The sequence below is a fragment of the Motacilla alba genome, chromosome 3 (genome assembly GCF_015832195.1).
Source record: "Motacilla alba alba isolate MOTALB_02 chromosome 3, Motacilla_alba_V1.0_pri, whole genome shotgun sequence".
Lineage (NCBI taxonomy): Eukaryota > Metazoa > Chordata > Aves > Passeriformes > Motacillidae > Motacilla > Motacilla alba.
The window spans coordinates 89,893,746-89,909,104 of NC_052018.1; the positions used below are offsets into that span (position 1 = coordinate 89,893,746).

Genomic DNA, 15,359 nt, shown 5'->3' on the forward strand with positions numbered 1-15,359 from the left:
GTCCCTGTGCCTGTCGCACTAGCAGATAGAGACATACACTGATCCCTGTCTGGTTTATTGTTGAAAAGTAAATGTAAGAATTTGATAAAAAGAAAGTTATGCAATGCTACACAGTGGAGAAGAGCAAAGAGTGGAGCACTACCCTCGCTTTCCAAATTCCAGAGGGCACTAAAGCTTCTTCTGGTTTGTTCTCATACAGTTTATATTTGCTTGCAGCATTTTTATTCCCTGAAGTATATAATTTCCTTGTCTTGCTGTACAGCACAATATTTACATCCACACTAGAAGATAAACCAGCTACTGGAGCTACCAGAGTAGTCTACGGAGGCCAAGAATTTGTTCACATAACTTACCACAGTTACACATTAGAGTATTCTGTGCCCCGTGGCTATATCTGGCAGCTTGTTCTTCACAACAAAGAATAGGTACAAAACCTACTGCTGAAGAAGCCATGCAATGACTGTCTAACAGACCCACAGAAAAAAGCAGTTAAGCAAACACTTCATTTACTGTATGAAGCTGAAAGTATTACATGCAGGAAAACCACTACTGTTTGTTTCCTAGCTCATTTAACTTCCAAATTACTCAAGCAACGAAATTTCTTCACATTTGAGATCTGATACAGATATTTTTCATAAGGACTAAGTAGCTATATTTTGGGTTAGATTTTCTACCCAAAAATGTAAACCTTTATCTTACACAATTTATTATTGTCTCATAGTTATTTTGCTAGTGCCTACTATTTACACTCCAGACAATGAAGTCAGTTTTGCCCTTTAATTTTCTTGAGGGAAGGAAGGAGGGGGGACAAAAAACCAACAAAAACAGCACATACGAATACCAGAAGGAAAAATTTTCCATTTGTACTGGAAATACATTTTCCTATTCCCTTAGTGAGAATTCATTTTGGACACTACACACCACAGAAATACTCTCTATTTTTGAATTCTTTTCAGAACTCTTCTGTACACAGCCCAACAACATGGTAAATCTCCAAAGTTTATTTGTGCCTTACTGGACTTCAGGCAGCTCTGCTGAGTGTTGTGCAGAGACAAAAATCAAACTCTTGCTCTATTTGGTTTTGGTTTTTTTTAAATATAGAAAAATCTGAATTTTAATAACAATTTGGATACCTTTTAGCAGCAGATGAAAGTGTTTCTTTTCTGGCAACAGAAACAGATGAACTGTGGCTTGTTTTCCTGTTTCCTGTACTCCCGTTAGTTATACATGACATCGAGATAGCTTCTCGGAGGCTTGGCTGACCTAGAAAAAAGCAATATTAAAGAATGTAAGGCTTTATAGCTCTATCCAAAGGTCCACGTGAACAACAAAAAGCTCTCAGTTGTGGACCTGGTATCAGACAGCAGCAGCCTGAGCATTCAGGACAAACACCCGGTGACATATTCATGAAACCTTAACCTAAGCAGCTGGCTCCCAGGAAAGCTGGGACACTAAGGCAGGCAAGAATATGCTGTGATAGAGGTCAGTTTCTCTACTGCTATGATGCAATGAAACAATTATTAAGTTATTTAAGGGTTTAAGGGTTGTGATTTTAAAGATTAAAAAAAAAAAAAAAAATCAAGATTTTCAGTTCCATTTCAGCTGCCCCCTCCATCTGAAAATCCCTTTCAGTATATCAGTACATGCCCTATGGTATAGCTATTAAGTTTCTGATACTGCTCACTCTGTAGAACATCTGCCACATCCAGTGAACATTACAGACTCTCTCCAGGGACGAGTGAAGAGCGTATATGCGAAGAAGGCTGTCCGTCAGATGCCCACTTCACTCATTGCAGAAGTTTAAAACTATGCAGTGAATGTGGGAGGGGATTGCAAGGAAGACAAGGGGGATCAAAGGCTCTTCTATTTTCAGAGCTGAACACTAGCCTGGCAATTAGCTCCCAGACCCGACTCCTCCAGAGAATGCCAGTGAAATACAAGGCATTTTACTCAAACCTGATGTTTCATTCTCACCCACTACCTGTGTCTCTCTTTTTGTGCACCTGTTTTATTTCCAAGGTACTACCTGGAGCAGAATTTTGCCCCTTCCTCCTTTAAAGTGCTAGACTTGTACTTTTCCCTTCTGAAGTATAACATGCCCTGAGAAAGATACCCAGGCTAATCTCACATTAGGCATCCAAAAATCAGTGGTCACTTTTGAGCCCCTTTGTGTCACATGCCCATTTCACAGACAGCAAATTTCTATTGCATCTCATAGGGTTGTCTCTCTGACTTCAGCAACAAACACAGAGGACACAACTGACAGAAAAGTAACAGGTCTGTGCTCATGGCAGGCTTCGAATAGTGTGAGATAGATAAGGCATGAGGCCACACATTGAAGATAAAAGCAAGGAGTAAAACTGCAGTTGGGGAGAATCAACAGTTCTGTGCAGAGGACAAACTCACACAGATGCCTCATTTGAACACCACGTGTAACAGCACAGCTCTTTCAAGCAGGTTGAGAGGCAAATTGACTCTTATTTTAAACTACCACATTATGATGGTAGTTTAAAAGAGATATCCATCAAGGGAATACCAGATTTGAGAACTATTTGGATGAATGCAGAAATGGGCTGGCCTACACAAACCAAACAGTGCTTCAAATGCACCAAGCAGCATGTGACCACATCTGAAATTCAGATCAGGAAAGCCAAAAGGAGCATGTGGAATATCCCAGGCAGAAATGAGAATAAAAGAAGTCTTAAGAAAGTAAAGACACACTTAAAATCCAAAACCACTTCAAAGATCATTGCTCTTCCTAAATTCTGTATAAGTCAATTTGGTATGATTCCTTCCAAGTGGTACTTTTTACAGACAGTTTTATTCGCAACATAAACATTTGGATACAAAATTTGTCTTAGAATTTGTTTTAATATACTGCATAAAACCTCTGAAGCTCAAAAGATTTTTCTTTACCCCATGTAATTCAGACTCAAGAACAAAAGCACATGAGCTTAGAAAGCACATTTACTGTAGAAGCCTATAAATTAGCTTCTTTTATTTTCAGTGACAAAGTAAGTCATCGTCTTTGTGGAGATGCATAATATCAAGGCCTATGATTCACTCTTGAACTTTATATGACCTTAACATCTCTGTCTGCTCATTGTAATAGATTACTGTCTCTCCAACCAGCTCTAGCATGGCTTTCCACAAACGTGAATCAGGAGACGTAGCAGCAGTAATTTCCAGCACGGCGGGTACGGCACTCAGTGGGATGCGCAAAGGACAACAGTGCTACAGGCAGGGCACAGGAACTTACAAAGATGGGGAACACACTCTCAGAGCACAAGGAGCACACTGCTATTTTTTTTACTGGCTACATCTAGAATAATTCCCCCTGCTAGGTATGGAAAGTGTTAGTTCCTGCTTATGTCCAGGGACAAAACTGATTACAAATAAAACTCTACATCAGCATATACTCATGACAGGAACATGGACTGCTCCATGCAATGATGAACACAATAACAATAAAAAAAGGGATCCAGACTGCAGCTTTGGGATTGTTTTCCAGTAAGGTGGGTATTGATGGTAGATTGGCAAAGTACTTCTAAATGTCAACAAGTGACATGCAAAATCACATTTGAGATTAAGATTTTTGAGTTGAAGTAAAAACCATCTTTTACAAAATTACTAACTATTAAACATAACCCAGATTACAAACTGCAGGGACTTTAAGTCCTTTAAGTTTTTTAAGTGTCAGAAATATATCAGGCTTTCTTTTACTCCAGAACAAAACCTTGGTCAGTGTGCCACACTCAATGTGCAATAAAATGAAAAAAAGCAAAAAAAGCAGCAAAAATCTCCCCAACAAACAAAAATCTCCAAACCCCACTCTCAACACCTCTAAGAAACAAAACCCCCCTCCAAATTCTCTATATACTGCATGTTAATTAGATAATCAAAAAGTGTCTTTAGAACACCTACTTTTAAAGGGAAGAAAAAATTCAATTATTCATCTGAAATTTTAAGTAAAGAAAATGCATTTCCATTTTAAATCATAAAAAGGAAAGGCAAGTTTTAAGTCCTGTGCACATCACAGACAGTGAAACCTGGCTACTGACAGAGACACACAAGGGGGATCTTCCCAGCTAGGTCAGAAGTCCAAGGAAGCTGACCCACCAGTCCGAACCACTCATCTCTCTCAATGACTTTTAACCACGGCATCTCTGCAGTCAAAAGGTGTCAAAAATTAACAACACTACAACTTTCTCCACTGCAGAGATAATCCTTCATAGCAGTCAATTGCTTTTGCTGAGAGACCTGAAAATAATGAAGTGGCACAGGAGAACACAAATTCCAGATCAATACACCGAAACAATTGAGCTCTCACGGCACTGGGCTGCACACCTCTGCCAGTATCATGTCATTCACCACCTGCTAGCATAAGCAGTCTGAGATTTTTCAGACTGAATAGCACTTAGCTTTATCTGCTAGTTTGGAACAAAAGCCAGATGTAAACTGAAAGCAGAATGAAAGGCAGTGTATGGTGACCAGGATTAAAGCCAAATTGTCAGAGATCAAAGTGGTAAAAATGTCTTTTATGGAAGAGATTCATCTCTGTTCTGATAATTTTCATAGAATAGTATCTGCAGAGTTCAAAAGAAACATTTCATTAACATCTGTCAAGTATACAAATGTGTGAATGAAAGATAAGCAGGATTAGAAAAAACAGACCACAACAAACCAAAAAATCTATTTCCAATTCTTTATCAGCCTTGATTAGCTAACTGGGGAAAAAATGAAGCCAAGCTGAGAGGGGTAAGTTTGAAAATGTGTGTCCTGTGATAACATGATAGCTTTTTCCTCCAAACATACTTACAAGGTGCTGGAGCTGAGAATCAATTAGTAATTCACTTTTCTTCCCAAACCCAAAACTTAGGGTATTTTACATTAAAATGTAGTTGATTCTGTTATCACATATATTTGCTGAAACAATTTCCTCAAGATCTTTGTATCTGCTACTATTCTGACAGGGAAACTGCCTTTCTTACAAAAAAAAAACCAAACACTTGTTTCTCTTCAGGTAATTCCAATTTAAAGTAAGTAGCTGCAGCTCCATTTAAGTTACTTCTTTGGGCATTTAATTCAAGTAGATTTAAAAGAAAAAGCTCAAGAAATGACACTTACCAAAAAAAAAAAAATTTTTTTTGAAGGAAGATTTTTCTTTTTTTCCCCCATTAAGGCATACAATATCAAATCCTTCAACAATCTTAAACTACTTGACTATTAGCAAAATGTGACAAAGACTTCTAGATTATAAATATATTACATGCCATGGGGTTTTCTGCCTGGAAGGACAGAAAACCAATCTAGTACTCTTATCAAACAACTGTACAGCATGTGTAAATCTCCAAAGAGCCCACAGAGTGAACTGTGGAAAAACAGACAGAAATAGTTGTAAGTATAGCAGAATATAAGATTTTATCTACACTTCCTTCCTAACAGAACAACATCAAAATCAACAGAAATTATGACAAATCTTAGACTTGGTTCAAGGTGTTACAATGAATTGTATAAAAGCAGCTAATTCTAGTCATGGCTCTGCTTTCAAAGGATGTCAAGTCCCTCAGCCCATAGAAGATGCTGGCAAAGAAACAGTCTGGGAGCCCCAAAACTCTTTTCAAAGAGAGTACTGCATTCTGAAAGGTAGGGAAATATTTTCTTCAGCATTCTGTTTTATTCAACTACTTCACTCACATCCTAAGAGTCAAATTTTGATTAAAACTTCTTAGGTTGAAAAAGTGTCCTCCTCTTCTATCACATGAAGACAGGTCAAGGTGAGACATTAGGTCTCAAATAATGAACAGAACAAATCAGGATAAATAGTTCAGTTCTCTAACTATGGGTTATGCCTCTTCTTGCTTAATCATCAAATTTAATACAACTAAGTTTCAAAAAACATAGTGTCTTAACCCATAAATTTCCAACTTTAAATGATCCTCATAGGGATATAAAACTAATTTTTCAGGAGTTAGGGGAACCACATCTCTGTTCTTTGGGCAGGCATTTTAAAACATGCTACAGGAAACTGAAAGACTTGTGTGGCCAATTGCTTATTCAAATCACACAGCCCTTTTCCTTCTCCCGTCTATCTTATTTTGCTATACTTTCCCAGAGGCACCATCTACACGCTCAACCAATTACCAAATGGGCTAATTCTAAGCTGAGGAAATAAAATTTAACTATGGTAATTTGAAACAATTTGATATACTCTGACAAACAAGTGCTGAAAAAGCCACTCAAGTGTTATAAATAAGGATCTTTCATTTGAAAAAGTAAAGTGACAACACTGAACTCTTCCAACATCACAATTGCTAGTTTGAGAAGCATCATGGAGAACAGCAGAGTACCAGTCAAATAAATTTGTTCAAACTGTTCTAAAAGAAGTACACAGATGCACAAAACACACCCAAAACTGTAAGAAGCATATGGAAAAAGAATAAGGATACTTATCACCACAACCAAAAATATTCCTCTACAATGAACAAGATTATTAGGTTACAGAACTTAAAAAAAACCCTCTGAACTTTGTTCTTCACTTCTCCATCCTAAACCTGGTAAGTGACCCGTAGTTCATTAATGCCCTCTAGATCCAAATTTTTTAAATAAAGAAAAATATATGAAGAACATCAGAATGGTAAGTGTAACAGAAGACAACAAAATATTCAGTAAGTCAGAGTAGAAGATAGGAAAAATTTTTAAGAAATGCAGAAAAAACAGATGGCACTAAAACCAATACCTGGGAAATGCATTAAGACCTCGAGAGAATCATTATTTGTTATGTGAGCATGCAGCTTGCAGACTTCAATAGGACTTTCCCCATGAGTAAAATGACCCACATACAAGCTTGCCAGGTTAGTTTTAATATTGTGGATAAGAACCTATATTCTACCACTACCATAAAGTATTTTCCTATTTATACCTCTGTTTTCTGTTTCTTTAACATTTACTGATTAGACAACATAATCACATAATCAGTCATTAGAACAACTCTGCTTATTGAATAGTGTAAAGACTAAAAATAAACAAAATTCAAATCTGTCTTATGTTTTCATTAATGAAGCTTGCTGAACACCTGAAAAGTAAATTTTTGTTAACATAAAACCAAATTACTTAATGTTAGTGAAATGAAACCACTGTTGAGATAAGGTAAAAATTACATCTGACGTACTCTGCTTATGTGAGTGCCGTGAGATACATAAACTATTTAATACAAGAGAAAGCAGGAAAAGCAGAAAAACTCAATGGGCTCCTCTTACAAAAGCCCACTGCACAAAGGAAAGGAAAAAAAATAAGTAAAAAACCCCCTACCAACCACATTTCCAATACATACCTGATTTTCCAGGTCCCCAAGATCACTGCTTTAAGTAAAATAAAATATCTCTCAGTTTGCCACTTTTCACTGTCATGGGAAACCCTTTCTTCAAACTGCCATCCACTAATCCAATTTCACTTTGTGAGTTGAATTTGCATATGAGTTATTTAATATCAATTCCTGTCCAAGAAATAGGAAATATTCCTCCAAAGGTTTAACCTTTGTCAAGTCTCCTCATTATTTCTGAGTCCAGAAAAAGGACATGAACTCTTTGTTTCTCTACAGGCAGACATTAGATGTAGTTTTTCAGGCACAAACTCATACTCCAGTGAAATTATTAGTCTGAGATATTTCACTAGTGCCATAGTGTGCCACAAACTTGTCTGCACACCCAGAGCCTCAGGGATGAATTCTCCTGTTACACACATTTTGACACCCTGGAAGATTTTAATAGGTTTACCAGGCACCAGCTGTGAGCCAATCCATCTTGCTGGCAACCACAAGTACCAGACTGCTTTATGCTTTCCTTTTCTTCAGTGTCCAGGTAATCTTTGTTTTTGGAACTTTTTGTGAACACTAACAGCATCAATCATGCATCAACAGCAGAGGCATGTGGCAACAAGAGTGCAGAGCTGCCAAATGCAAATAATTTCCCACCAAAGAAATTCTTCTTACCAAGCCATCTATTTAAAAAAAAAAGAAAGAGAGAAAGAAAAGAAATTAAACCCCTAAATGCACCCCCACACTACGACCCTAACAAGGCCCATAGCTGCTGGGGACAGGATCACTTACCAAGCCTTTTCTCATTTCTAACCCTCAACACTATCTTTGGACCTGGTAACTTCTCCTTTGTGTAGTTATTCTTAGCTGTGTGCAGAGATGGAGAAGCATTATCACAATCTTTTTATTTCGAAAAGATTTGCTCAGTTTAGAATAACTTTGCATTGGGAAGTTACATGCAAACACTCCCATCCTGCTTTTCACTGTGAAATACAGAAAAGTGCTAATCCTGCTGCAATCCCTACTAGAGGTATTTTCCTTATACAGTCTCTCCACTACATGCTTTACTAGGAGACACTAAGGTGCCTAAAAAAATCTTGTCCTTTATCTTATCTTCTACAGTTCACAAATCCCTGAATGAAGAGCCATTCACTTCTAAGACAGAGCTTTACACACAAGATCCTAGGTAGCAGCCTCCTGACTGAGAGCCCATGAGTTAGAAATAAAAATCTACCCTGACCACGTGATTTTTTTCACGTGGACTGGACTAAGCTCAAAATAAGCATGCAACAGAAATGTAGGGGAAAAAAGAAAAACAAAGATTTAAAGGATAATGCAAAAACTTGATCTTCAGCTACTGTTTCAATCTGTCAAGCTAAAAGGAAATTAAGAACAGAATTACATCACCAGATGTGCCATGCAGACAAACTAGACAAAGCATTAAGAGACCACTTTTTTCACTAAGTTGAGCCATCAACTTCAGAATAAGAAAAATCAGTGAAAAATTATCAGGATGGATTTTTCCCTTTCAGTGTGATCACTATCTGCTCACAACACATATTTTTAGCCTATGAAAAATATATCTTCAAAGACACTGCTGAGGTGGCAACAAGAAAAAAAAAAAAGGAGAGGTTTTAAAAAACTCACTTCAGCAATAAGTAGAAGAGCCACCCTTCAGACTAGGTTAGTGATCACCTTGTATTAAAACTCCTTTGTTTGATGGAAAGACTCAGGATGGCATTTTCAGATACTATTATTCTTGTTGAGTTCTGTTTGTTTTAAAATTATTTATCTCACTGTGTTGCCATACTTCAGATTAAACACATCTTTCCCCATGTATTCAGAAGGACACATACACATCTATTCTCTTTACTCATTATTTACATCAGTATGTATTTAAGGGCTGCTGCAGAGAAAAATACTTCTGTGATCAAAAGCCTCAGCATTTTTTTAAAAGACAATTTACGTATAATATTTTACATGAAAGTGCAATTATTGTAATGCAGAAATCCAGATTCTTGATAGGATCACAAACACCAAAATCAGTTTTGGAGGAATATAGTTGTCTTTGCAGCAATCGTGACTTGACTAGTAAGAGTCTGTTATATGCATGCATAATACTTTAAAGAAAAGCTAACAATTACTTCTTTGAGTATGATTTTTTAATGGCAATTCAGATCATTTTCTAATCCTACTTATTGAAAGAAAGTATGCATTTATCTCTGCTCAGACATTTCAAGAGTTTTTTGGCCATTGAAAGAATTTAAAATACAGACATCAAAAGTAGAACATAGGGTGTTGCAAAAAGCGATGTATGAACATGTTTTAATCCCAAGTTTATGCTTCAAGTCTAATTTTAGTCTCTTAAAATTCCAGTCTCTGTATGTAAGCATTTTCTTCTGTGAATTCTATATACAGCTGATTTCATGATTAACAGTGAAGTTAATGTGTTGTCTGGTGGTATTGTGTAACTGAACACAATGGGAGCACATCCATCACCAATTAAATACAGTGCCAATTAGACATAATTCATTTAAGTTCAGTGAATTAGGTCATACATGGACATATCTGTCCCTGTTCCCATCTCTTTCTTCACAGTTCCATGCTGCTGCCATTCATTTATAGAGATATAATACGACCAAAATGAAGACATTCCATCCTTCCTCTGCTCTGCCTCCCCCAAATAATTAGTTTATTTCTCACCAAACAAATGGACCTAGAGAACTGAGCATGGTCCCAAGACCCCCAGAAAGGAGATAGGCCCAAGGCATTTTGCAGAACACAGGAAGACTGCCCTGCCTGTACACAAAGTTTGCTGGGTGTTAGACAGCTCCTAGTCAAAGGTTTTTAGCCATGTTTGTTCACATCCCAGCTCCCCTGCATTCAAATAAGAAGAATAAGGCACTGTGGTGCACACAGTTTTTCACTTGGACATTTTCTCTTTCTCACAATGGACAGCAGAGTGTTTTAGTAAAAATATCTACTAAAGCTATATTTAAAAAGAGTTGGAAAAAGAAGCTTCAATCTTGATGAGACCAGACATGTAAATTGGGTAGATAAAAGCTGCATTTATAAGCAGAGATGACAACAGTCTACCATTTATCAAGCAAGAGAGAATGGCAGGATTCAGAGCCCAAGCCAATTAAGCATCATGACTTCCTTCCATCTGGCAGAGAGACTGCAAAAACACTTAATTAAGGAAATTTGATCCCTCTGTCACATCTAAAATAATTCAAACTTTCAGCATTTTCAGCCTATATAAAGTGGTCGCCCAAACAAGCATAGGCTACACTGTATCGTTTCAGTGTTATACTGGCACTGGTGTAATTAGTGCATGGCAAGACTCACACAGATCTCTATGCTGCAGGGTTTGATGCAGTTACATGTAATTATGGTGAATTAAAATTGTGATTTATTTGAAATATGACCTAATCTTTTATATAATCAGAGATCTGATATATGCCAGAAACATACACAGCCATAAATCTCTTCAAATACACAACTTGAAATTGGAGTAAGTTCAAAACTCGATTCAAATACTTCTCCAGAATACAAAATGAAATCTCCATGGGGGATGGGAATGAAGCATATAAAAATTAGTGCAAAAAGTATCTAGTTTCTTTACTTTTAAACAATCCTCCATATATCAGTGCTACAATATAAAAGTTACTAGTGACTAACCAAAAAAGATATTGCTGCTACATGGTCACTTCTTACACAAGATCTACTGGTGGTGAGTTATCTCCGTACTGGAACAAAAATTAACTACATTCAGAAAGCCTTCCTATTTGGTGGCAATGTATTTTTGCTTTTGTTTTGATTATAATTTAGAAGCAAGAGAAAACACAATCTCTAATATGCCCTTTCAGGTGAGTAATTTCCAGGCAAAGTCAAAGCTGAGACTCAAAACTGTCCATAAGCCTCAGAACCTCCAGTGGCAGGTTAACATTCCACCACTGAAATTAAAACAGGAACCTTTTAGCAAGAAGTAAGGAAAATTTTCAGGGACATAAGAACATAAAAATGTTAGAAAACAACAGACTTAATAAGCATACTTTAGATATCTCTTGGCTGTATATATTAAGCCACTATTATAAACCTAACCCCTCCAGCTCAAAATAGATTGGCCTTCCCAAATGAGACAGAAAAGGGAAAAGACAAGTGACCAATGGAGAACACTCTGACATGATAACACAGCCTGACTCCAGGAAGAGTTTACCAAATCTGGGCTTACCTTTACTTGGTGCTGATTTTCTCACAGAAGCTACATGGTCTTCAGAGATAGCAAGACGCCTTAGCACATCAGCCAAGGCTGCTTTTAGCACGGTGATTTCATCCTCTTGTTGCTGCACTCTCAACTCCAGGGCTGAAAGACGGTCCTGAACATCAGAGGTGCTGGCAGCCGAGATGCTGTCATCTGTACAGGGGAAAAGCAGAAGAGAAAAAGGCATTGAAATGGTCAGTTCTGAATTAAAAGCCACAGAAAGAGGCATGTACAGCACGAGTACATCTGTCCCATTATTTTGAAATACTGAAGACATTCTAATAAACATGTTCAGGCAAATAAGGAACGGATATTACGGCAAACATCTAATTAATGCTTCAAGACAGAAATCATTACTAATCATTAGCTAAAACAGAAGACTAAAGAGTGTGGAGCTACTAAAACCCCAAGAGAGAATGTGCTTCCTGTGAAAAACATGCTTACAAGTAGAAGGAAGACTGAAATTAACCTTATTTAAACACCCAACTAAATTAACCAAAAAGGTATAAAACTGTGGTAAAATTCTGCAACATATTCTTGTGGAACTGTTGAAGAAATACAACTGTGACTCTCAATATGAAAGCAAGTTTCAAAGTTAAAATAAAAAATCCACAGTTGAACATACAAGGGCTGTTAACAATGACCTAATTGCATCAAGTGGCAATCTCAATTTAAATGGTCTATAACAGACTTCTAAATTTCAATTCCTTCTCTGTGACTTTTTTCACATCACCACCCTGGATGTGCCAAAAAACATACAACCTTATAACACTTGGCCCGAAGTGAAGAGAAAATAAATGCACTACAAAAAGGTTCCAAAAATCTGTTTGGCCACACAGAGATAGATTAGCATTGAAGGCCTAACCCAGCCAAATCTATTCTTCAGTGGTAAAAAGGAAATTACAGCTTCTGCTTACTCTTTGCTTTTGACAGTTCTTTGCATTATTTCTGCCAAGCCAAAATAACACATAACATATTTTTGTATTTGGCTGTTCTAATAAATCATAGGCAAATCACTTAGAAAAATATCTGTAAAAGAATACGTTACTCAATCACAAGGTACTGAATTCCTTACCTATTCTGTTTAAGGCTTCCTTAAAACTCAGGAAGGAACTTCTAATATAGCTTAACAAAAATTCACTTGTCTTATATAGTTCACTTAAGTTCATATTCTACAAAGTAAATACAGCAAATTTAAATGTAAAGGTAAATAGCTGGTATTACTATTGTGATTCTATTCAATCTAAACTTTAGTTTCCACTAATCTTAGGAAGATATATCAAGGAGAAAAAAGTTTAATATAGGCCACAGTCCACAATACTTTGATTTTCCCTGGAAAAAAAAACCAAACAAAACCTTAATCTTTGAAATACTGGTGTAGAAGCACTTTCAAAATACATGTAAACAAAAGAAATACTGAGCCAAATTCATCCAATGAATTCACTATGGAAGAGATTAAGGAGTTTAATGCCAATTTCCTCTCATTCAAAACATGATACTCATTACTGAACGACCAAGAATTGAACCAACAAAGATAAAGCAACACAATTAATACTTTCACAATACAAACAGAACTACTACAATTAATTAGTAAAAATGTCCTAAAACCCCTTAAGTAATGAAATGTATCCAAAATTATTATTGAACTGAAAGGAACACTTAAGGTTACAATAATAAACTAGCTCCTAAATGACACTTTTGCATATTGTTTTAGTTCACTATTTGGTTAATGCAAAAGCAGAAGTGTACACTTCATGGTTAGTACTATATTCATTCTGGCTGATGAAAAGAACTGCAGGGGAATTAATTAATTAATAAGTTACATAATCAAATCAAGACCCAGAGACAACAGATTAGGAGCCAACAAAAAGACCTTTAATACCACCATCCATAACTGTACCTCCCTACACGCAGAAAATTGATTTTAATAACTCCACAGCCCAGCACATCCAATGCTCTCCCAGCAGGACTTTACAAACCCAGACCTGTGACATCTACCCCAGGTTGGGAAGCACTGTGTAAGATTCTATTAAAACCTTCATGTTCAAAACAAAAACCCCCGTCAGTTTTAAGGAGCTGGGAAAAGTTCCTACACACCTATGCAGCATACAAAAAGGAAAAAGGTAAATGTACATTAACCCATGATGAAAAGATTTGACTTCAAGAAAGCAAATGGACTTAAAATATCATATAATTAACATTTCTACTATCCTGAAAGTATTAGCTGCAGTGGACCAGACAGAATGAACACTCCAGAGAACAATTATTTTCAAAATATTATAAGCTTTTTAACTTCTCTTACACTGAGTAGCAGTCCAAACAGAAAAAAGCAGTTTCACATTTCCTTAAAAAAGAGGATGGGAAAAAAAAAAGGGGGGGAGGGAACTCCTCCCAACTTAATTTTTTTGCTTTTTTTGTCGGCCAAAGTCTTCAATTAATAGATATTATCCATTATAATGGATAAATTATGGATACATTCCCAGGCTGCATAAATATACAGCAGCTCACTATAAAACACTTGTAAAAGGAATAAGTAGCTATGTCAAATCATCATTTTAGAAGCCAAATATTACTCTGCTCCCTGTGTAGAGTCCAAACAAGAGTAATTACCAAACCAGGAAAGGTTCCACTGCTGATCGGTCTCTCTGATGTGCAGAGAAGCAAATGCTCTGCACATCCCTGAACATCTTTATCTCCCATGAACTACTAACATTGACCAGACTGTTGCTGTTGAACAGCACCCCAGTTTTGGGGTGCTGCAGCCACATTAGCTGGCTGCTGCAGCTCCCCAAGGCACAGTTATGTCACTAACTAGAACTCTGAAGAATCACTGTCCTGTGAGGGTGAGCTGCAATGCTTTGACCTCCTCAACGCCTCCGATGAGACGGCAGAGGAGCTGACCAATGCTCTCCTCGGCGAGCTGTGCTGGGGAGGCTCAAGCCTTGGCACAGCACAGACAGGCGGAAGGACCCTCAAACTCAACTTCAACCCAACAGCTTGTCAGAGGCCACAACTCTGGAAATGGAACACAAGAAAGCCAAGAAGGTTGAACCACTCAGGTGATTCCAAACCAGGAAAGCAATGTGCCCGGTTGTACAACGGAAGGCTCCAAACCACCAGCGGGGCTGCTTTGCATTGCAGAGAGGGCACAGGAGACACGGGAGACACTGAAAGAAGCTGGAGGGCAAGGATATCACTGGGAAATCAAGAGTAATTTGGTTGATCAAAGAATACAGTAGCACACTTGGAAGACATTTTGTTGTTCTTAATCATTCTACAGAAGCAGCATGTGCTTCAAGTGATGACAACCATATATTACCCTGGCAACTATTAGAGAATTAAAACTAATAATTCCCAACCCAAATATCTCACCCATTACAGCAAATATGCAACTGAATTCCAACATTCCTTCTTGGCAGTGTCTTGAAAAGTAACTCAGCAGGGATTATCTTAAAAGAAGATGCCCTAAAAGTAAACAAAGCTGGAATCCATGAGATCATTCTGACAAATCTGCACAATTACACCTTTTCTTCACAGAAGTTTTCAAAATCTCTTGTAGATTTCCTCTTTCATTTAAAACATATTTTATAATCTAAAGAACTACTTCAAAAGAAGTTCAAGCAAAAAAAAAAACAAACAACAACAACAAAAAACCCTTCTTTCAAGGACATGCCCTCCCTTTAGAGAGGAAACAGCTCTTTTGCAAGAAAAAAGTCAATGGGAAACAAAATTCCATCTCCTCCCTTCCTCTTCTCCCACTCCAAAACATCTGTCTTTTCC

At 37.2% G+C, this 15,359-nt stretch overlaps 1 protein-coding gene across 6 annotated transcripts in view; it reads right to left on the reverse strand.

The window, feature by feature from the left end:
* EML4 (EMAP like 4) overlaps positions 1-15,359 on the reverse strand; it is a 146,475-nt gene that overhangs the window by 56,756 nt on the left and 74,360 nt on the right. For all 6 annotated transcript variants that reach the window (XM_038133903.1, XM_038133904.1, XM_038133906.1 and 3 more), the window contains exons 2-3: positions 11,550-11,732; positions 1,134-1,263 (exon numbers count right to left, since the gene is read on the reverse strand). In XM_038133903.1, the coding sequence (XP_037989831.1) occupies positions 1,134-1,263; positions 11,550-11,732 (313 nt within the window). The remainder of the gene's footprint in view (positions 1-1,133; positions 1,264-11,549; positions 11,733-15,359) is intronic.